Raw genomic sequence first — 24,385 nt, forward strand, 5'->3', positions numbered from 1 at the left:
TTGATAAAATCTGATAGCTGTCACAGCATGGCAAGAAGATATAGAATCTGCTTTGGCAACGCCCTAAATCACAATAAAAAACAGTACATCTGTGTCTTCATGATCACCTTTCTGGTTACCAATCCCCTGAAATAAAGGAGGTGTCTGTGTGTGTGTGTGTGTGTGTGTGTGTGTGTGTGTGTGTGTGTGTGTGTGTGTGTGTGTGTGTGTGTGTGTGTGTGTGTGTGTGTGTGTGTGTGTGTGTGTGTGTGTGTGTGTGTGTGTGTGTGTGTGTGTGTGTGTGATTAGGTGACCGACAGTTATAGTGGAGAAAGAGACTAAATGGGTGAGTCGGCATGTAGGTGTGATTCAGACGTCAGGCAAGGAGTGAGCAAGGTAAAACAACATAAATAAAATACAGCTGTTACAGAAAGAAAGAAAAAGTGTCAGCTGGGGGTTAATTCTGTAAAAATAAAGTAAAAATTATAGAAGAACCTATACATTTTGGAATTTAAACCTGCAATTTACATGGGGAAAAAAATCACAGCCCTTTTCTGCTGCATTAGCAAGCCATTTTGTAATACACTTAGACTTCCACCATAATAACACTGTAAAATATTGTTGGTTTAACTTTAAAAAGTAAGTTGACCTGCCTTAAAATTTTGAGTTCATTGAAATTAAAAATGTAAATCAAAGTTCAACAAGTTGATTTTTAATTATTTTTTGTAATATAAATATAGATATGTCATATTAATACAACACACTAAAGAACTGCTGGATTATCCTTTTAGTGTTTGAGTCAAATATGGACAAACCCTTTGGTTTAAATTAATCTAGGTTAATTTAAAAGAATGTTTGGGTTTGACTGCCTTTGACCGAAACTTGGGTTGAAATAACCCAGAAGTTTTAGAGTGGGATGTAACATAAAACCCTAATGTAGCCTAACTGACCAACCCTATCTCACGGCGAGTTTATTTGCACATTTCATACACAATGGCAATTCCTTTACATAGAAATGAATTAAAATAGGGATAACAAATGCATACGAAAAAGAATACAATGTGTAAAAATAAAAATAGAAACAGTTGTTAACAGAATAAAAATAAATACATTTAAAAAAGATTCCAGATAGATTCCTATCTGCCTGATTCTAAATTCGGGGACTGAGATGGAAAAGACAGAGCAGGTTCGCAATGTCTCCTGGACCTTACCAGTCGGTCCAAGATGGGCTCTTGTAGGGGACGTGACCGATGCCCCGCAGGGCCTCCTCTTTCTTGAGTCCGCTTCTTTACACTCTCTGCTACCACAAGCAGAAAGAAGCGAAGTACTGCTGTCCTTTTCCAATCCATTTCCTTGATCGGTGTACATGGGGAAAATATTGTATAGGTCTAATACATTTCATATAATAGTTGTAATGAATTTTTTTTTAGAAATTGTTCAAATAAGTAGAAACATAATTATTAATATTAAAAACCATCAAATGTAAAGTGTCACACAGGGAATTCTGTGTATGTCAGTGTACGGCTTTTCACTAAATCATTGTTTTATTTTACTTTCAAAATGTTACATTTAACAGTACTTTATTATGAAACCCCTACAATCATTACAACCATTATATGAAATGTATTAGACCTATTCAATTCTTTTCCCCATTTATACACCGATCAAGTGGTCCAAAGGAAATGGTCCCAGGAAGGAGGAGTGGTGAATTGGCAACAGGGTCATGGACGGCCAAGGCTCCTTGATGCACGTGGGGAGCAAAGGCTGGCTAGTGTGTTCTGATCAGACATACGAGCTGCTGTAGCTTAAATTGCTCAAGAAGTTAATGCTGGTTCTGATAGAAAGGTGTCAGAATACACAGTGCATTGCAGTTTGTGGCGTATAGCCTCAGAGCAGTCAGGACACCCATGAAAGCACCAACAGAACGTGAGCTTCAGAACTGGACCATGGAGAAATGGAAGAAAGTGGTCTCGTCAGATGAATCCAGTTTTCTTTTACATCACGTGAATGGCCGGGCGTGTGTGCGTCGCTTACCTAGGGAACTTATGGCACCATGGATACACTTGGGATGCTAGATAATTTCCTTTATAAAGTTTTAAATATGGATATTTTTCTTACACAAACGCACCACTTTCCTTCAGAAGACCTTTATTAAACCCCCCCCCCCCCCCCCCGGAGCTGTGTGGAGCAGTTATATGATGGCTAGATGCACTTTTATGGGCTTCAAAAATGACCCAACAGTAATTGCCATTATATTGCTTGGAAGAGCCAGAACATTTTTAATGTATCAGATTTTATTCATCTAAAAGAAGAATGTCATACACCTTGACTTGAGGGTGAGTAAATCATGGGTTCATTTTCATTTTTGGCTGAACTAACCCTTTAAAGGATCTGCTGCTAACATCTTAGTGCCATACTACAGCACACCTTCAGGGGTCTAGTGGAGTCCATGCCTCGGAAGGTGGTTCAGCAATGCAATCCTATGCCAAATGCTTTTCATGCTGTGACCATCCAAGATAAATCTCTAAGGACAATTTTAAACCTGCCTTTAAATATCTCCACGTTTGTTTAATTATTGTAATGGTGGTTAATATTGTTGAGGAAATCGGATGTGTTTATTTTTCAGGATTTTTTGATGAAAGTTCGAAATCAACAGAATTTATTTTAAATAGATTTTTGTTTTGTTTTGTTACATTACATGTCTTTAGTGTCACTTTTGTTCAATTTAATGCTAAATAAAATTAAGAAACAAAAATGACCCCCACATTTTGACAACCTATAATAATAATAATCTTATACAACTTCAAACTAACCTGTGAACTTTAATACTTCTGCTTGATAGTGTGATCACTGACATTATTACTGCTGAAATTGGTTAATTTGGACACAGTGAAATGTTTTAATTAAAACCTTGCAATGGTCATGCGATCATTTAATCACTTTTATAAGACAAGCCCGTGTGTCAGTGGGGTGGCATCTCTAATGATTACAGTATCCAGAACTGAACTTCAATGCTACACCTGAGTCACTTTGAGAAATAAAGGTGCATATTTTATAGAGATTTCCTCAGGCCAGGGCTGGTGTCAGAAGTGTCATTCAGTCAAAGACAGAATCACTTGCCCTTCCCTATGAGAAATCATTTTCAACTTTGTACCACCTTAATCCACCTTAAACGTGGAGTCTGGCAACTCTCAAGTATGAATAGCATGAAATGCCCTGTGAAACGAGCTGTAGATTCATTATGCTAATGTAAACTACTGTCACGAGGCATAAATGCACTATTGGAAACGTATAAACCACTTATATGGTTTAACAAACTGATAATCTGCCACTGTGATTGAAAGTAACATACAGTAGTGTAGGTTTATGTTAATTAAGCTATTTGTTTTATTGTTTTGTTGTTGCTTTGCATTGTTGTGTTTTGTTTTTTGCTTTTATTTGGTTTGGCTTTGGTGTTTTTTGTGGTGGTGGTGGTGGTGGGGGGGGGTCAGTTTTTTATTTGCTTTGCTGTGTTTATTTTTGTTTGTTTTTTTGTTTCATCCTTGCCTTGCTTTGTTGTGTGTTGTATTTTGTGTTTGTTTTGCATTTGTTTTTTTGTTTGCTTTGCTTTTTTGTGTTTTGAGTTTTTTTGTTTGTTTTGCTTTGTTGTTGTTGTTGTTGCGTATTTATGTTGTGTTTGTTTTGCTTTGTTGTGTTGTTGCGATTTTGTGTTTGTTTTGCTTTGCTTTTGTTTAATTGTGTTGTTTAATTTGTATGTGTTATTTTGTTTGTTTGTTTGTTTTATATCCTTGCTTTGCTTTGTTGTGTGTTGTTTTGTTTTTTATTTGTTTGAGTTTTTTGTTTGTTTTGTTTTGCTTTTGTTTTATTTATTGTTTTCTATTTTGAGTTTTTGCTTTGCTTTGTTGTGTTGTTTCATTTTGTGTGTTTTGATGCTTTGGTTTGGTATTTGCTTTGTTGTGTTCTGTGTTTTATTAATGTAATGTTACTTATTTTGTGGACAATACTGAAATAACGAGTTTCTTCAGAACTACCAACAGAATTCCATCACCATCCCAGTTATGGCACACAGTTATTGTGGTTACAGTAACTGAAAAATTAGATGTTAGAAATTTTGACATCATAAAGACAAGGTGTTAGGTTCAAGAAATCATGGACAACACAAGCTACCTTGAAAATGGATAATAAATAAATCAAAATAAATGCAGATTTTCATTCACATGTGCATTTGCAATTGTGATGGGCACATTATTGATGGGTCTGACAAAGAGTTGTCAGTTTTGCTGTGGAGAACATAATCTGTTTGTTTTGGCTAAAGACTCCGAGCACAGATGATATGGCAGTGTCGACTTTCGAGAAGAACAAACATAAAACTACTAGGCCAGAGATCCTGACCAAGATTTTATGATCTTGAGTAATGTGAGCAATGATTGGCAATATGTCATAAAGACAAAAGCAGTAAAACTACAGTAAACAGACCATCTGACCAGGCTTAAAGTAACATATTGACAAATTACAAGTGGATATAGAATGAAGCAGGATTTTTCATAAATTCTGAAAACAGAAAGTAGTCATTTGGAAACTAAGATAAATATGGGTGAGCACAAGTTCCCCACCAAAAAAAAAAACAAACAAAAAAAAACACCTTAAACAGACAAGTGAAACTTCCTAAGACTCACATCTTTTCTTTTTCAGAGAGATTTATCAGATAATAATAATAATTATCAACACACACCTAGCTTGAGGAGTTTAACAGTGATTTAACCTGAAATTAATTCTCGATAACTGTACTTACAAAGTTTAACTGGGTGTGGTTCTGTTAAAATGCTACTAAAACACAAGAATTATAATGGAAAGACATTGCAGTATCATAACATAAAAATTATTACAAATGTTGAGGCAAAATCTTTTATTAGGGAAGCCATTCATCTTTAAATTACAATATTTATCAATTGATAAAGTACATAGATATCAAAAGTTATTCCCGCTCATCGAGAAATCTTAAGCATTATGAATTCTCAAAGCATGAAATGGTAAGGGCTTCGAAAACATTTGAATGACTCATACTTAGTTATTGTGACTACAGTATGGCATTTGGAGCAGAACAGTATGGCATTTCCGGCCAATGACATTCAGAGAACTGGAACAGGGAGTAGACGACGGTTGTGACATGAAGTTCCCTTGATTCTGCGTAAAGATGAGCCGTAACACAGGGAGGGGTTTCCAGAAAGGGAAGGGGGTGTGTGTGTGTGTGTGTGTGTGTATGTTGCAACACAGTTCGTTGTCATGGGAAGAAGGAGGCAGGAACCGGTGAACATTCAAAATACTTTAATCAAATATCTAAACAAAACCAAAGTAACGCGGGCAGCCCCTCATGGATGACTCACACACATAATAAAACAAACGTAAAGTACAGGCCTGGTCCTCTCTCGTCCTCCACAGGTGTCGCTCGTCCTTATGCCTCCGAGCTCCCTCATGAGAGAACTTTAGACCGGTGTGGTGACCCTCATCTTCAATCACGCACCGGTCTCACTCGCTCCTGCCACAAATCTTGCTCGACAACCTCGCCACGTGTGTGTATGTGTTAACTAAGGAACCTAAATCCACCGTAACCCAAACAACCAGCCATACAATAAACCACTCTTAAAAATAAAAGGGGGGTTCTCAGTGATTTCCCAGAAGAACCGTTGTTTTGTTCCCCAAAGGATCTTCAATAATAGTTCTTAAAAGAACCCTTTTATTATTAGGCCTACTGTGAAGAACAATTTAAAGTTCTAATGGAATGGAAACATTCCAAGGTTCTCCATGAACCATAGATGCCAATAAAGTACATTTAATTTTTATGTGTACAACATCTTTATTATAATTGGTCTTATTTCATGAAAGTAGATGGGGATAATGATAAAAATTAGCCTGACAAGCCAGACCCACATCAAGATGTTTGGTCTGGAAACTCACCATAGACAGGGCTCAATCCGAGGGGCGGGATAAACGGTTGTCTTTCAAACTCCCGCTGCACGCGATAGGATAGCGCTACACCAACCAGAGCAACGAAGGTGAAACAGAGCTTGTTGATAGATAAAACATTCACCGTATCCGGTCGGCTAAACTCCGAACACATCTTCCCTTTTTAAGAATGACTTCAGTGCCGTTCTTTGTTCTTTTCTCAGAGAAAAGCTCAACTCCAAGTCTTCCAGAGTCACGGTCAAAGCTGATTCGAAAGACCGCCGCCGTTCGCCAGTTTCTGTGTTTACTAGAAGCACGCAAACGCAACTCGGCCGTCGTTATTATTGCACCGCCCACCGACTCTATACACGACGTGATTGGCCCGTCCTGAGTGAGGGGAATACAGCTCAGGAGGGGATTGAGAGTTCCTAGACGACACTCGCGGGCAGATTAAATTTGCTGCCATAGGGTGCGTCTAGATTTCTAGGCTAGATAAAAATGACAAAAAAAGTAAACACTATAAAGTAAAAAAAAATATATATATGTGTGTGTTGCATTAAAGAAAGTAAGTCATAGGCTTTTGAAAGACTTAACTGTGCTAAATAAAGCTTAAAGCAAAACATTTTTTAATTACATTTTAATTACTGTTTAATTTGACTATTTATGTTGGCCACATATGATTTGAAATTGATTCTGGATAATGCTTCCTCAATGAAGCAGTTATATAATATTTACTTTCTTTCATGAAACAATGGAGTTATGACTAATGGAAATGTAATCCGTTAAGCGCTCTCGTGTTCTCTTTGGTTACTGCAGACACTACATTGACTGCGGTGTTACTTTAATCAGATGACATAATACATGTCTTAATTTTTTTAAGTGATCCAATTAGTCCCGCCATTTTAAAATACCATTACTTTTATGTACAGGATTTCAATCGGTTACAATACAGTGGAAATACAAAGGATTTTTAATATGGATAATTTAAGTGAAAGGGTTAATGCTGGTTGGGAAACTTTCCCAAAATAGCTGCAAATTTGAAAAGGGATAGTTAAAGGGATAGTTCACAAAAAAATGAAATTGTTTGCTTCTTTGACTCACCCTCAAGGTGTTGCAAACCTGTATGATTTTCTTTCTTCTGTTAAACAAAAGAAGATATTTTGAAGAATGCTGGTAATCAAACAGTTGACGGTAGCCATTGACTTACATAGTAAGAAAAAATGACTATGCACTGTAAAAAAAAAAGGCAAATTTTGAACTTTTGCAGTAATCGACTTGGATGTTTAAGTTATTTACATTAAATTATGTTAAACTGACTTGAAAAAATGAGTTACATCTTGTAACTAATAAAAACAAGTTTAACATTTCTTAACTTGTAAAAACATATGTTGTCATAACTTATTGAACATATAATTTTTTACAGTGTGGTTGCGTCAGTGTCCAACGATAGAAAGAAACTCACACAGATTCAGGACAATTGACATTTTAATTTTTGGGTGAACTGTCCCTTTAAGAGTTTGTTTGACTGCATACTAACGCCATCTAGAGGCTTTTTCAGACACTCAAATTTGTGTGTGTGTGTGTGTGTGTGTGTGTGTGTGTGTGTGTGTGTGTGTGTGTGTGTGTGTGTGTGTGTGTGTGTTTAGTTTATTTTGTTTTGCTTTTTTTGTTTTATTGTATGTTGTTTTTTTATTTTGTGTGTGTGTGTGTGTGTGTTTTGTTTGTTTTTATTTTTGTTTTGCTTTGTGTTGTTTGTGTTTTTAATTTTTTGGTTTGCTTTTGCTTTGCCCTATGTATTGTGTTTGCGTTTTTTGTTTCGCTGTGTTGTGTTTTCTGTTGTGTGTGTGTGTGTGTGTGTTTTGTTTTCTTTGCTTTGTTTGCAGTGTGTGTGGTTTTGTTTTTTATGTTTTAAGTTTGTTTTTGTTTTTGTTTTGCTTTGCTTTTGTTTCACTTTGTTGTGTGTTGTTTTTTGGGGTTTTTGTTTTGTTTTATTTTGTGTTGATTTGTTTTAGTCAACATTTCATTTCATGATATTTTTTGTTCAACAGAAGAAAAAAAAACTTATAGCTACAGGTTTAGAACAAGTTGAGGGTGAGTCAATGCAGACATTTTTTATTTTTGGATGAACTATCCCTTTAAGAATTTAAGAGTTTTTATGACTGCATACCAATGGCATTGATAAGGTATCAAAAGTTATTCCCGCTCATCTTTGTGAAAGTATTGCTATGGAAAATCGTAAGCATTATGAATTATCAAAGCATGAAATCTTTTTAGTAAGGGCTGAATTTGAATGACTCATACTTAGTTATTGTCACTACAGGGCATTTGGCACAGTACAGTATGGCATTTTACACAGTACAGTATGGCATTTGGCGCAGTACAGTGTGGCATTTCCGGCCAATGACATTCAGAGGACTGGAACAGGGAGTAGACAACGGTTTTGACATGAAGTTTTCTTGATTCTGCATAAAGATGAGCAATAACACAGGGAGGGGTTTCCAGAAAGAGAAGGGGGGGTGTATTTTTTAATTTTTTTAATTTAATATAATTTTAAAAAAAAATATGAACAGACTATATCAAAGAAACTGTCATTATGATTACAAATGACAATGGTGGCCTTAATTTCTTAAATTTCACCACTATGAACCACACCTTCAATATTATGGATTAAGCATAACCTAAAAAATCCCTCTTCTGTCTGGAACTTTATTCCTCATTATGTTGTTGCAAATGTTGGTGGTCTAAATTTTGTTTTGATGTGTAACTATAATATAGATAAAATCCCAGCAACGTTATCTACCTTTCATAAACAAATGTTCCTAAGCATGATTTTTCTCCTCATCATTATTTTATTTGGAATAATAGAAACACAAATTTCTTTCTTAAGAACTGGTTTGACAATAATATTACACTTGTTAGTTAGTTATATAAGGAAAAACAAAGAAGGAATGTTTTTTTCTTATGATGAATTCCTTTCTTTTTATAAAATACTCAAATTACTCCAAGAGAGTTTTCAATTGTTTTTGGTTCAGCTTCTTCAGGTACTCTCATGCTTTTTAGAAGTATCCTATTGATAAAAACATTCCCCTAAATTAGTCTTTTGATGTTAAAAATCGTATGGTGGTAAAATTCGTTTTTCGTTAAAATTCTGAAGAACAATAACATAGCTATTTGTACTCTTTTCCAAAGAGAAACTGTACCTTATGTTTTGTCTCATTGGATCCCTGTAGGATGGGAAAAAATGGAAAATGTATTTTCTGGAGGAAAGTATGGTTATTACCACAGAAATATAATCTTAGAAATAAGATTAAAGAACTTTCTAAGCTTATTCACAGATTTTATTAAGCAAATCATTTTTTACACAAATTTAAAGCTACACTGTGTAACTTTTTTAGTTTAATCTTAGCTAAAAACACTGAGCTCTTTCAAAAATATATGTGCTCATTAATGTATATTTACTTCTTTCACGTAATAAAGTATTCTCGTAAGTTTATAATATGCCATTGAAAATACATACGGCTGAGGGGTTCGAATGCCGGTCGCCATGTTGCCCCTCCATCTTGAAAGTACATTAGCCAAAGGGGGACATACCCGTAAATTCAAGCTTCGCCTTTCGCGTTTTAACACTCGATGGCACCGTGTCGAATGTGAAGAGGGGGATTGCCATGTTAATCTTGGACTAAATCGGCCACCGTAGGAGTTAAAACGAAATCAGAATTGAGAGGAATAGAAACTATTATTCACTGGATGGTCATATACCTTTACACCGCTAAATAGGGGAAAATATCACACAGTGTAGCTTTAAAAAAAGGATAAATGTGAATTGTATTTTTTTGTGACATATGAGGAACCGCCTTGCAATTATTTTGGCACTGTATATACTGTACTGTTACATTATGGTGTAAGGTTCAAAAATATATTAATTAAATTATATTCAATGTTTTCAAATGTACTCTTTTGGCTTTACTGGCTATTCTGATCAAGAAGAACATTACTTTTACTCAATTAATTTAATTATATTATTAACCAAATTACACATTTATAAGTGTAAATTTACCAATAAGAAACAAAATTGTATGATTTTGTTGACTGAAATATGTATATTGACAGTATCAGAGACTTTTTGAATAAGAAAGCTTTAATAACTTTGAAAGCCTGCAAAATTTATAATACTTGTTTGATTTTTATCTATGGATAAATGTATGTGTATGTATTTTCTGTTTTTGCTCTGAATGTTTATATTTATTCCCCCCTGGCAACTGTTTTATTTATTGTAATTTGTTATCTCTTTTCCGCTCTGTTTTCTTTTTTATACTGTTTCTTTTCACAAATAGACCATGTGACTCGAGCTGAGCCAATGAGAATTGCCGCAGCTCAGGTCTGCTGAACAAAACAAAAAAACTAGCGAACTGTCATGACTCGTACTCATGCGGCGCTTTTCTCGTGACACAACGACCCAGACCTTCAGCTCGACAGCAGTGAGGCACGACTGAAGCGACAGAAAGTAACATGGCTCACACCGGCACGTACTCACATTGTGTGCAGGTTTGGTTCTCTCTGGTTGTTGTCAGTCTCACGGTGGAGCAAGTGGAGGGAGTCTGGCCGCTGCCGCAGCAGTTCCGTCAGTCCGCGGACAGATACAGTCTGAGTCCGCAGCTCTTCTCCTTCACTTACGGGAAGGACTCGGCTGTTCAGACTGGATGCTCCATCCTGGATGCTGCTTTCAAAAGATACTTCTCTATCATATTCCCTGACTTAAAAGGATCAGGTTGGTTTATGCCTGGCAATGAATGAAACAAATGTAACGTTAACTTCCGTGTATTAATATCAGTACTTGCAAGGGTTTTAATTCATACTAGTTACTAATTACATCTTCAATCGTGTAATTAGATTAAGGTACAAGGTATTAAAGGGTTAGTTCACCCCCCAAAAATGAAATTTCTGTCATTAGTCACCCTCATGTCGTTCCAAACCCTGTAGGTTAAGACACTCCATGTCATAGACAACTATGAACACTTTCAAGGTCTAGAAAAGTAGTAAAAAATCGTTAAAATAGTCCATGTGACTCCAGTGCTTTAACCTGTTATGAAGCAAAGAGAATATATTTTTGTTTTCACAAAAATAACAACTATATTCAACAATTTATTCTCTCAGCTCCTATCAGCATCACACGCACGCGTCTTGGTGATCACGTGAACAGCATTGGCCAATAGTAAGCTGGCGTTCTGGGGCACGCTGTGCTGTTTTACTACGTCAACAACATAGGAGACTGGCACAGATGTGAAGAAATTGTTTAATAAAGTCGTTATTTTTGTTAGTTTTTTGTGCACAAAAAGTATTCTTGTAGCTTCATAAAATTAAGGTTGAACCACTTGAGTCACATGGACTATTTTAGCAAACGTTTTACCTTTCTGGGTTTTGAAAGTGTTAATTATGTTGTTGTTAATGGAGGGGTCAGAGAGCTCTCAGGATTTCATCAAAAATATATTAATTTGTGTTCTGAAGATGAACGCCGGTCTGGAAACCCATCCTTCTCAGATGATGGCAGTTTCACGGCTTAGGTTTGAAAATGCTTTAACCTCTCCCCTCCAACCGTTAGTCTGTTATGAGCGAGAGATGGAGAGAAGGAGCACTGAGGTAAAACCCTAGCCTCCAGGCTAGGCATCCAGGCTAGGAAAACCCTGCCCTCTAGTCAATATTCCATTTCACTTGGAAATACGTCACAGCACTGAAGAAAACTCACTTGCTACTTCCGGTTCACTGGGACTTTAATGACAGAAATTTAATTTTCGAGTGAACTAACGCTTTAAGGTACTCTCGAAGTATTTCATTATATGTATTACTACTTTAGAAATCCCATATCCTTGACCAGTTGAAAAATACAAGGATAGGCATGAAACTGCTCTTTTAATTCTTTCAAATAAACACCCATATAGTTTTAAACATTTTATCACAAATTTTAAAAGGACATTCAAAAAGTATAGCTAAGTGCACAGACATGTTTTTTTTCTGTTCTTTTGTCCGTTTAAACTTGGTTTAGGCAGCCTGTGGGCATCCAAATAGCTCTTCATAGTCAAATGAAACAATTTTGCAATACTAAATAATGTGTATTGATATGTTATTGTTTATTTGAACAGATAATGGGCTTCGTTACTTGTGGCCGGAGCCAAAACCCTTTGTGGTGTCAGTGAGTGTCAAAAGCAGAGGATGTGACGGCTACCCTGATGAAGATTCAGATGAGAGCTGTGAGTGTTTCCTGATCATGCGATAGAGACCCTGCTGACCTTTTATTTTCTCAGATTATTTAAAGAAAGTCTGCTATAAAGGTGTAATAACACTGTCCAGATTAAGAAATCATGTTTTGTGTCATTTTATGACATATATAAATTGCTAAGACATTCTAATGACTATTTAAACATGTTTTGCTGTTGCAGATAACCTGAGTGTGTCTGATGGCCAGGCTGTTCTGAGATCAGTGACTGTATGGGGTTCTCTGAGAGGTGGTTTTGTTTTTCATTCATGCATATTGTTTTGCTTGAAAGCACTAACTAATGATTTATCTTTTTTCTACTTATGAAACCTGAAAATCAGGTCTGGAGTCCTTGAGTCAGCTTGTGTACCAGGATGATTATGGCTCTGTAAGTGTTGTGTGACAGCGTCTAGTGATTTTAATAAACTGCTATAGTGCCACGGCATATTAGCGTGTTAAATATGTCCTTTTATTCAACCTTTCCATCCAGTATTTTCTCAACAAGACAGAAATTGTAGACTTCCCACGGTTTGCATTTAGAGGACTTTTACTGGACACTTCAAGGCATTATTTACCGCTCCATGCTATTCTGAAGACCCTGGTATGTATTTACTGTTCAGTAATTCGAATTTGATGCTCAAAAACATTTATTATTATCAATGTTTTAGACAGTTGTGCTGCTTCATATTTTCTTGGAAAACTTGATACATTTTTACAGGATATTTTGAGGATTATACAGACACAACATTTATTTAAATAGAAACTTTTGTAACATAATACATTTCTCTTCTGTCGCTTTTGATCAATTGGATTCCTTGCTGAATAAATATATTAAGCATTGTGAAATAAACACAATTTAAAATTTCCTTAGGATGCTATGGCCTACAGTAAATTCAATGTCTTTCACTGGCACATCGTGGATGACCCTTCCTTTCCGTATCAGAGCCGCACCTTTCCTGACCTCAGTAATAAGGTAGAATCACCTGCAGTAAAGTTTTTATATGCATTTATTGTTTTTATTAATTTTAATGGATTTTAGATGCTGTATATATAATATACACCAATCAGTGATATTATTTTGACCATTATGAGGTGATGTGAATAACACTGATTATCTCTTCATCACTGAACCTGTTAATGGGTGGGATATATTAGGCAATAAGTGAACATTTTGTTCGGCCAAGGCTCATTAATGCATGTGGGGAGCGAACAGACAAGCGACTGTAGCTCAAATTACTCAAGAAGTCAATGCTGGTTCTAATAGAAAGGTGTCAGAATATACAGTGTCGCAGTTTGTTGTGTATGGAGCTGCACAGCCACAGACCAGCCAGGGTGCCCGTGGTGACCCCTGTCCACCGCTGAAAGGGCCAACATTTGGCACTTGAGCATTAGAACTGGACCACGGAGCAATGGAAGAAGGTGGCCTGGTCTGATGAATCACGTTTTCTTTTACATCACATGGATGTCCGGGTGCGTGTGTGTCGCTTAGCTGGGGAACACATGGCACCAGGATGCATTTTGGGAAGAAGGCAAGCTGGCGGAGGCAGTGTGATGCTATGGCCAATATTCTGCTGGGAAACCTTGGGTTCTGCCATCCATGTGGATGTTACTTTAACACGTACCACGACAACGTATAACACATTGTTTCAGACCATGTACACCCTTTCATGGAAACTGTATTCTTTAGTGGCTGTGGCCTCTTTCAGCAGGATAATGTGTACTGCCAAAAAGCAAAAATGGTTCAGGAATGGTTTGAGGAGCACAACAACGAGTTGTTTTGCCTAATCTGTGTATACTCTATATCTCAATGCAGCTACAGTGTTACTTTACTATTATTTACTATTATAATATTCATTAATATTTTAAATAAGCTTTTATTTTTATATTCAGTTTTTATTTTATTTTAGTTTGTTTTAGTCTCTTTTTTTATCACCTTTTGTCTTTTTTTTTTGTTATAAAATATTTTTTTCGATTTAGCTTTATTTTATTTTATTTTTAGTTTAAAAAAAAGTTTTTCTTTAATTTATTGTAGCATTATTTTTAGTTGGTGAGTGACTTTTAATAGTTTTAGTTTTAGTTACCAACAATAACACTGTCATATCTTCTTCTAGGGAGCTTTTCATCCGTTTACTCATATCTACACGCAGTCAGATGTGACGAGAGTGATTGAACATGCTAGAATGAGGGGCATTAGAGTCGTACCTGAGTTTGACACGCCGGGACACACTCAGTCATGGGGGAAAGGTACCCACACACACACACACACACACACACACACACACACACACACACACACACACACACACACGTACACTGTGTTTTTGGGAATTGTGCGGTCTTTCCATAGGTGTAATGGATTTTATACTTTACAAACTGTACATTATATTCCTCTACAAACCTACCCATCATAGGGAACATTCTGCATTTTTACATTTTCAATAAAACATAATTTAGTATGTTTATGAATCCATTTACATTGTGAGGACCAATCGCTGGTCCCCACAATGTAGGTGAGCTCAGGTTTATATTACATTGTGGAAACATTTGGTCCCCACAATGTAATATAAACAAGTATACATACAAACATACACACACACACACATCCTGTATTGTGGAAATTTACTTTTAAAAGGAATGTGTTACGATATTGCGTTACTTTATAAAAAACGACCTAATGGTGTAACAGTTACTTTTTATTAAAAAAAGTTTATAAAGGCATCTTAACACAGCAAAGGTGCCACAGTCATTTGAAGTTACTTATAATCACAAAAATGTGCATTTACACAGACTGTTAAAGAAACATGCTTACTTTTTGGGACTTTAGCTTATTCACCATATCTCCCAGAGTTAAGATACGGTGAATAAGCTAGATAGACAGAGATAAGTCCATACAAACCATTTTTATCTCCCTGCGTGCCATAACTCTGTCTGACGCACGCCCCGCTAGCCTAGCTTAGGACAAAGACTGGAGGTAAATGGCTCCATCCCTACTGCTCAATCAGGCATTGCGTAATATCATTGCGCCGCTGCACCCATGGTACGACAGCAAAGTTCCCTGATTATTACGCAGGAATGAGAGTATAGTTCCTAGCCTGAACCCTTTAGCGGAACCCTTTAGCGGTTCATTTACTGAATCACAACCGTTTCAGTGTCTCCTTTGATATTAAGGGCTGAGGTGGCTCAGACCCGGCGTATTTTAAGTCTGCTTTTGCGGCATTGCGTGTTTACACTGAATTTTGAGCAGACACAGAGCCACTTTAGTGTAAAGATGCCTTTAATTGTACAATGAATCTATTATTTATATTGTGTTTACACTTTGTTGGTTACAGTGAAAGGATTCGAAAGCATTGAACAAAAAATCTTGTGTGTTTTTAGCGGATTTAACACACGCGGTTTTAAACAGATTCTGACTGACTTACTTACTAGCTCCTCTGATAGACTATTACATTCATGTGCTCAACATGTATGATTTTGATTGGCTACAATGCTCAACGCTTGTAAAAACACGCTGCAAATAGAAACGTTTGACTCTCAAACAGTGTTTAAAAGCAGCATCCATCAGCGGGTACCGAATATGCTTAATACTCTGTACAACTGGTACTGCAGAAATGCTGGTTCTTTCTGTTTTTTTAGAACCGACTGGTATCGTTTGAAAACCCTACAAAGAATAATGACGCTTGTCCCTTATTATCAGGACAACCAGACCTCTTGACACCCTGTTACAAGGGAGATGTGCCGTCTGGGTCATTTGGACCTGTCGATCCAACGGTAGACACCACTTATAAGTTCATGGAACGCCTCTTGAAAGAGGTGAAATATGTCTTTCCTGACTCATATGTTCACCTAGGAGGGGATGAGGTCAGTTTTGCCTGCTGGTAAGCACTTTTGTCACACGTTTTAGCAAAAAGGTGGTTATTTGAAGATTTTAATGAAGTTATTTTCTCAAACAGGCAGTCCAATCCAAATGTGCGAAAGTTTATGGCAAAGATGGGCTTTGGGAATGATTTTACCAAACTGGAATCATTCTATATGGAGAGGTTAGTTGAATTTTGAGAGTGTTTCAAATTTCACCAACTCTACACACTTCTGTTCAAAGTTTGGGTTCGGTAAGATTTTTAAATGTTTTAAAAGAAAGTCTCTCACACTCACCAAAATTACCATAAAAACAGCAATATTGTGAAATATTATTACAATTTTAAATAACTGTTTTCTATTTAATTATATTTTAAAATGTAATTTATTCCTGTCAATAAATCTATATTTACAGCATCATTACTCCAGTCTTCAGTGCCACATGATCCTTCAGAAATCATTCTGATATGATTTGATGCTCAAGAAATGTTGTTTTCTGAGTATTATTACTGTTGAAAACGATTGTTGGAAACCATAATACATTGTTTCCCCAGAGTTCTTTGATGAATAAAGCTAATAAGAATTTATTTAAAAATATACATATTTTGTAACATTATAAATGTTTGCTGTCAGTTTTGAGCAGCTTGTGGAATATAAGTCTTAATTTCTTTAAAAAATCAAAATGAACCTAAAATCTATACATACACCACAAATCAAAAGTTTGAATACCAAAAGTTTGAATACATGTTAGAATAACAGCATCTCTTGTTCGTTACTTTTCCTTCACAAGCCCTTGATAAATATTTATAAATACATATCATAAACATTAAAGATTTTAAGTGGTACATTTTAATTAATATTTAATTTTTCAAAAATGAACATGTTTAAAGGAAGTGTATGTAAGACTGTGGCCAAAACTGGTACTGCAATCACTTTCAAATGACTGTAGAGCGGTGTATCCCCTCTCCCCCTCCCCCTGACTCGAGGTTGCCAGATTGGCTGCAGGATCAGCAGGAGCGTTTGTAGCTGCAGCTGTGGTAACTAGAGCAGATCTGGCAACCCGGATGCAAAACACTACTGACTTCATGATTGGTCGATATGAGATAAGGTCATCTGTCACTGTGCATTGATTCAATTCTGTTTCAATGTTTAGCATACTATTTTTATTGTGATAAAATTATAAACAAACTGTTTGTTTTACAGATTTACTGCATAAACACAAGAAACAGAACATTCATGAACACAGTGCCTATGGTTTTTCTTTGTGTCTTTATGTCTCTCTTTATGTTCTTCAGTATAATGAACATGACCACCGCTCTCAACAAAACCTCCATTGTTTGGCAGGACGTGTTTGACTACCACGAGCGAGTGAGTACAAATCTGCTCTACATGGGTGTCTTTCAGACCTCAAAACTAGTGCGCGTGGTTTAACCGGAATGAGACACTTCTCTTCTAGCCCAGATCTAAGTACGTGGTGGAGGTTTGGAAGCAGGGATGTTACCTGTGCGAGATGCGCCGGGTGACTAAGGCAGGGTTAAAGGTCATCTTGGCGGCTCCTTTCTACCTCGACCTGCCAATACCCACTCACAGCTGGGCTCGCTACTACATCGTGCGGCCACTAGCCTTTAGGGGTCAGAGCATGAGTGCAAAAGACTAACAAGTACAACAGATTGCAGTGCTGTGTCTCCTTTTCCTTACATTTTGATTCAGTCCGGTGTGAAAGTGTGTGTTCTGCTTGAGAATCAAACCAACATGCTATTGATAAGCATTTTTTTTAAATATATATTATTTATAAACTATTATAGTTTGTATTAATATTTGTATATTGTCATTTAAATTAGGTTTTAAATTAGCTTTAAGTTCAGCTTTAAATTAAATTAGCTTTAAAATAATTTTTAATAGAGTAGGTTTTAGTAACAACACTGGTCTTTTTATTTTGGTATTATCCCCCTTTTCAATAGGAATTGCATCAAATACTTAGTAAATAACTATTTGAAGAAAAACACAAGAATGTGCTATTTCACGTTCCCCACGCAGCCCTCTTGCCCAGAATGCTGCATGAAATCCTGCTGTCACAAGCATTGCAAAGCACTTTCTTACCAGAAGGTGTCAACAAAGAGTTGACTTTTGAGGTGAAACATGTAACAGCCCAGCCTCCCAGAAGATATGAAGCAAAATGAAACAAAATGTATTTTTTGTATGTCAGAAATGTGGATTAGTGGTTAAGACATTGACAAGACATTGTTTTTTGGGCTTAAGAAAATTGTTGTTTGAGTCTAGCTTGCAACATTTTTAAAATCTCGTTTCCACCTCTTCACCCATCATTTCCTGTCCTCGCTCCACACAATATGCTCATTAAAAGTGATAAAAGCCCCCAAATGTTGCATTTATGCACAAAGAAATTGAATGTCATATTTGGACTAGTGGTTAAGGTGTTTTTTTGAGTTCCAGTCTAGATTGCAACATTTTTAAAATCTTGTTTCCACATTTTCACCCATCCTTACTCCACAATATGCTCTATATTTTTGGAAATCCCCAAAATGTAGCATTTATGCACAAAATAAAAAGACATGTATGTCGGAATTAGTGGTTAAGACGTTGAGCCCGGATGCTTATTTTGGACTTTTTGAGTTTGAGTCTAGCTCGCAACCTTTTTAAAATCTCGTTTCCACCTCTTCACCCCACCATTTCCTGTCCTCGCTCTACAATATGCTTAATAAATTTGGCAAAAGCCCCAAAATGTTATATTTATGCACAAAATAAAAATAAATGTATGTCAGAACTGTGGATTAGTGGTTAAGGCATTGAGCTCTGGTGCTTTTTTTAGTTTAATTCTAGCTTGCAATATTTTTTAAATCTAATTTTCACGTCTTCACCCCATCATTTCCTGTCCTCGCTTCAAAATGCACTATAAAAGTGATAAAAGCCTAAAAATGTTGTATTTATGCATAAAAACTGTATGTCAGAACTGTGGATTAGTGGTTAAAATGTTGAGCGCTGGTGCTTTTGTGGGTTTTTTGTATTTGAGTCTCATTTCTCATTTCCACCTCTTCATTCCATCATATCCTGTACACACACCACAATAAAAATACTAAATGCCCCAAAATGTTGCATTCATTCAGATTATAAGGCCGATAATGCGTGAAGAGAGCAATGCGTGTGACCCAGTCCTGTCTGTACGCTGTCTCAGATTCCACAGGACACGGTTCTGGAGATCTGGAAGGGTAAAGGTTACCAGGCTGAACTGAGCAAAATGACCAAGGCCGGGCACAGGGTTCTGCTCTCTGCCCCCTGGTACATCAACCACATCAGCTACGGCCAGGACTGGCGCATGTCCTACGCAGTGCAGCCCCAGAATTTCTCCGGTGTGTGGAACAGCATGTTAGGCTGGCGTCCAAATTGTAACATTGGGTATGAAATAGATAAGCAAACGGGCGATTAATAAGAGCCTAATGCTGTTACCAGTTCAGATTCAGCTGACTCTAATCTATGGGCTGGTGGTTGAGTTATTTTAATAAATCAGTCGGAATTAGTTAGTTAGCTCAAATTAATGACACATTAACTATTCTAATTAATGATAAATCAACTGTTATCTTTAAACTTTTACTGAAATAAACCATTTTGTTTGCTTTGTTGTTTGTTTGCAGTGCAGTGCTGGTGTATATTTCAGTGTAAATCTGCTTAATTTGTCCATATTCCATGTTTTAAGGACAGAAGAGTAAATTAATTCATTATTTATTCATTTTAAGTATTTTTATTTTAGCTTTAGTATTTTTAGTGATAAAGAACCTTTATTTTTAATAGTGTATTTGATTACATGTGATATGCGTTATTTTCCATGATTTAGGGACAGATGAGCAAAAGAAGTTGGTGATCGGTGGAGAGGTCGCCATGTGGGGGGAATATGTCGACGCCACCAATCTGTCCCCACGTCTGTGGTATGAAAAAATACACTGAGAAGATCATTCATTAATTATAGTACTATTGGTGCAAATCGTCCATAGTTCTAGATCTTTGTGATTGTGTTTGTGAAGGCCGAGAGCCTGCGCTGCAGCGGAGAGGTTGTGGAGCGATGAAGAAAAAACTTTGAATGCAGATCTGGCCTTCCCTCGCCTGGAAAAGTTTCGCTGTCAACTTCTGAAGTATTGAAATATATTCTTCATTAACCTCTGAATTATTTACACAGCACACGTAAAGCATGTTATGTAAGAGTTTTGAGTTTTAAATGATGAGAATGATTGACTTGTTTGTGTCTGTGTTTCTGCAGGCGGGGGATTCAAGCGGAGCCTCTGTTTGTTGGCCATTGTAAGCATGAGTATAATGGGCTGTAAGTTCACTGATGAGCCACTGAAACTAAAGAGGGAGGCCTTTGTCCACTGGAATATTGCTTCTGAATTTGCACAATTTTATTTTTATGATCATGTAAATGACTTTTGCAAAAGAAAATGTGAATTTTATTAATAAAGATCTCTGCAAGAATTATTTGCAAGTTAATCTCCTTTTTTAATAACATTATGTTTACACTAAATACAATGGCTCCAAAAAGTGTTTGGACACTATAAAGTTGCACTTAATTGTTTAAATGTTTGTATTAGATGTATAAATAACTGTATAATATCAAAATATTGTTATAGTGCAAATGTAAAATTCATAAATCATTCAGTTAGTTTATCATTTGTTCCTGACTTCCCAAATGTGGAGAGTACGAGGTTAATGGCTGATGTAAAGTAGCTACACATTTAATGAAATCGTCTGGCACTGGAAAGCAATCCCGTCTCCTCATCCTCACGGCTGCAGATCCTATTAATTCTGATGGGGGTTAAACAGGAGCTGAAGTAGGACACTATGAGGCGCGAATCTCCAAAAGCACACACTACTGTTGGTATATGAGGTGCAGAAAGCACCTGGAACCAATGTCATATATATATATATATATATATATATATATATATATATATATATATATATATATATATATGCATATATATATATATATATATGCTGCAGTCCTGTGCCAAAAACTGGATTGTTTTTCCCTTTTCACACCATTCTTTGTAAACCCTAGAAATAGTTGTGTGTGAAAATCCCAGTAACTGAGCAGATTGTGAAATACTCAGATCGGTCCGTCTGGCACCAACAACCATGCCACGCTCAAAATTAAAATATTTAATATTTTAGCACTATAATTTCATGTATTAGACAATATATTTACTATTTTTAGTCTGTATAAAGACAAGCACCTATTTATCAAACTTTTTTTATTACTGTGAGTCTTCATTTTTTGTTGTCTCTGTTAATTGCAGCTTGATCCTTTTTTGACGATTCAGCAGCGAGTTGCACGTAATGAATAAGCCTCCCTATCCCTTGCTCAGCACTAACGTGGTCTTTTAACTTAAGTCCTCCTAATGTTTAAGTTACTTGCCAAAATGAGCTTACATGCCTTTGATATTTACTTAGACAATTGATTTTCTCATTGACGGGATTATGCTGTGGCTAGCAGATGGCTGGGATTGGCTAATCCCAGAAGGCAACGGTGTCGCCCCATTCCCACCTGCCCTTTTCTGCTCCCCTACATCCACCCGTCCAGTGTGAAGGATGCTAGACTGAACCCTACATGACCTTTAGCTTATTATGGATGTGTAGATGATCATAACCAGGAATGTATACAGCTGTTCATAAAGCAAAAACACCTCGTATTAGGCATGTCTTACACATATTGTTGAAGTGATGATAAAAACGTCATTTTAAAAAGTTAGATATTGCATATAGTTTATGTGTGAGCAAAAGACTATCCGCTTATGTGTTGGGCAGCTGAAGAGATTTCCCGCCAAACTCTCCTCACTTGGCAAGCAACTTGCAATTTCTCTGTCGGTTAATGTCGATTCGGAAATCTAGTTAATAATCTCATTAGTTAATTAGTGCGAAAACCAGGCGTGTTGTTTTGTGCCAATTTTCCTCAGTTCCCCATTTACACAAGTTCAACACGAGCAGCATATGGCCACTTGTGTCCATGAATGCGTTTAATCCCAAACACAAAGATTAATCACGATGAGTCATAGATGTATAAATCGCTGGCTTCCTTCCACCACGAAAGGGGCATTAGGGCTTTTTCTGAATATGATAAATGGCCCTAATTAGATTTTAGAGCTTATTCGTTTTTATTTCATGATTAGAGCCTATTATTGGGAACTGTGCCATAAGCCACACTAAGGACAGCTGCATTGTTTCACTCACTGTAGAAGTAACTCTAAAACTATGTCTAAGTTAATATAAGTGATCTAAAAAGTTTTGTTAGACGACATTGTTTTATATAAATAACACTGACATTAGTCAGATAGGACCGTTCTGGATCACAGAAGGGGGGATATGTAGGATCTTTAATCGTTCACCCTTCACACAGTTTGTTTTCTTGAAGACTCGCATCCGTATCCTAGAGTGATTATCTCCGTCTCTGTCTAATTTACTTTGTTCAGTGATCTGTTTGCAGTTTGTCAAGGCAGCTACTTCACTGATTTAAGCCATAAAGCTTCAGTGAACTGAGAACAGTTCATACAGGAGAGAATGAGGCACGCCAGGTCCAGGTTTCAGTCTATAGCAAAACATACTTAAGGAAAACTGAAAATGAAGCCGGTTCTTCAAACTATTCAGTTTTTTTTTTTTTTTTTTTTTTTTTTTACTATTTAAAGTTTAAATATATAAATATTTTTTACTATTTTAAATTAAATTAAGCAAATCCTCCCCCATTTTCATTGCCGTAATGACAAAAACCCACTTTGTGATAAAAAATATAAAATATTATTGATCATTTTAGTTGTCTTGAAATTATTCAGATGTAAATGTCAGTGTTATAAAGTACTATCATATTAAACTGTTTAGTACAGTAAAAAGAATAAATATTACTAATGAGAATCTCATTAGAATCATCATTGAGATTAATGGGAGTTACAAAAATAAATGAACTAGTATTTGTGGGGGAAATGTTTGATTGCTATGAAAATTAAAAACAAATATTAATAGACTAAATAGTGGCTTCAATTTGTTAATGAAATATACAGATTTGTAATTAATTTTAATGTTTGTGTTTTGTTTTTGTTTGTTTTGATATTGTTTTTGATTGTTTTGTGTTTATTTCATATTTTATTTTTGATTGTTTATGTATGTATTTTGTATTGTGCTTTGTTTTGTATTTTGTTTGTACAATAGGGTTTTTGTACAAAACAATAGTGTTTTTATAGTTTTGTGTTTTTAATTGTATTTTGCTTTGTATGTTGTTTTTGTTTTTACAGTGGGGCAAAAAAGTATTTGGTCAGCCAACAATTGTGCAAGTTCTCCCACTTAAAAAGATGAGAGAGGCCCGTAATTTTCATCATAGGTACACTTCAACTATGAGAGACAGAATGAGAAAAAAAATCCAGAAAATCACAGTGTCTGATTTTTAAAGATTTTATTTGCAAATTAGGGTGGAAAATTAAGTATTTGGTCACCTACAAAAAACCAAGATATCTGTCTCTCACAGACCTGTAACTTCTTCTTTAAAGCTACACTGTGTGATATTTTCCCCCATCTAGTGGTGAAAAGATATATGACCATCCAGTGAATAATAGTTTCTGCTCCTCTCAATTTCGATTTCGTTTCAACTCCTACGGTGGCCGATTTAGTCATGGCTTTCAGTTCGACCTCTTCGGTGAGTGTTGCTTCAAGTGATGAGGTTACTTTTGAAAACTATTATAATTTGCAGTTATTTAATTTACCAAATGATCTATGATCAAGTTAATCTATGTAAAATGAATAATAGAACTGAATAATAACCAGTTCATTGCTAACATCAGCTATCAGGTTCCCAGACGAATGCAAGCTAATCTTAGTAAAGTAACTTTTATCAGTGCTATCGTTATTCTGTATATTGTACGACATCACTAGCGTAAGGCAAACAAATTATAATGCAATTAAAATATTAATCTCATGTTATCCGTCATAGAACACGGATTTATGTTATAAGGTAAACAATACTTTTTCATCATTGACGCGAGGAAAACTATCCTAGACGTCGTTCTAGTGTTATGCACAGCACAGCATGATATAATTAGCCAAGCAACAATAAAACTTCCAATATACACAAATAGGCTGAATTAATATTACCTGTCGAGAAGAAAGCAGGCAACGTCGGTGTTCTTTTTAAAATCGTTGCTCCTCATGAGCTCTTTCCATCTTGGAAAGGCCATTCCAATATTTACTTTTGTCTTGTTGATTTGCCCGTTGCGTTGCCATCTTAATTCTCTTTTCCGCTTCCTTGGCGACTCTGATACATATCCCGCAATGTTACTAGGTCCCCGACCCGGGTCGAATTCGGTAATCAATTCC

The 24,385-nt window shown here is 36.1% G+C and overlaps 1 protein-coding gene across 1 annotated transcript; it reads left to right on the forward strand.

Annotated features, from left to right (window-relative positions):
• Positions 1–10,301: 10,301 nt before the first annotated feature.
• hexa (hexosaminidase A (alpha polypeptide)) lies at positions 10,302–20,506 on the forward strand. The gene is made up of 14 exons (XM_067436649.1): positions 10,302–10,690; positions 12,060–12,167; positions 12,357–12,422; positions 12,514–12,560; positions 12,663–12,773; positions 13,044–13,145; positions 14,284–14,416; positions 15,867–16,047; positions 16,123–16,209; positions 17,320–17,392; positions 19,215–19,389; positions 19,872–19,962; positions 20,059–20,166; positions 20,292–20,506. Exons 1-14 carry the CDS (start codon positions 10,432–10,434, stop codon positions 20,353–20,355), a joined length of 1,605 nt encoding a protein of 534 aa, XP_067292750.1. The 5' UTR covers positions 10,302–10,431; the 3' UTR covers positions 20,356–20,506.
• The last annotated feature ends 3,879 nt before the right edge of the window (positions 20,507–24,385 follow it).

Source organism: Pseudorasbora parva, chromosome 25 (assembly GCF_024679245.1).
Source record: "Pseudorasbora parva isolate DD20220531a chromosome 25, ASM2467924v1, whole genome shotgun sequence".
Classification (NCBI taxonomy): domain Eukaryota; kingdom Metazoa; phylum Chordata; class Actinopteri; order Cypriniformes; family Gobionidae; genus Pseudorasbora; species Pseudorasbora parva.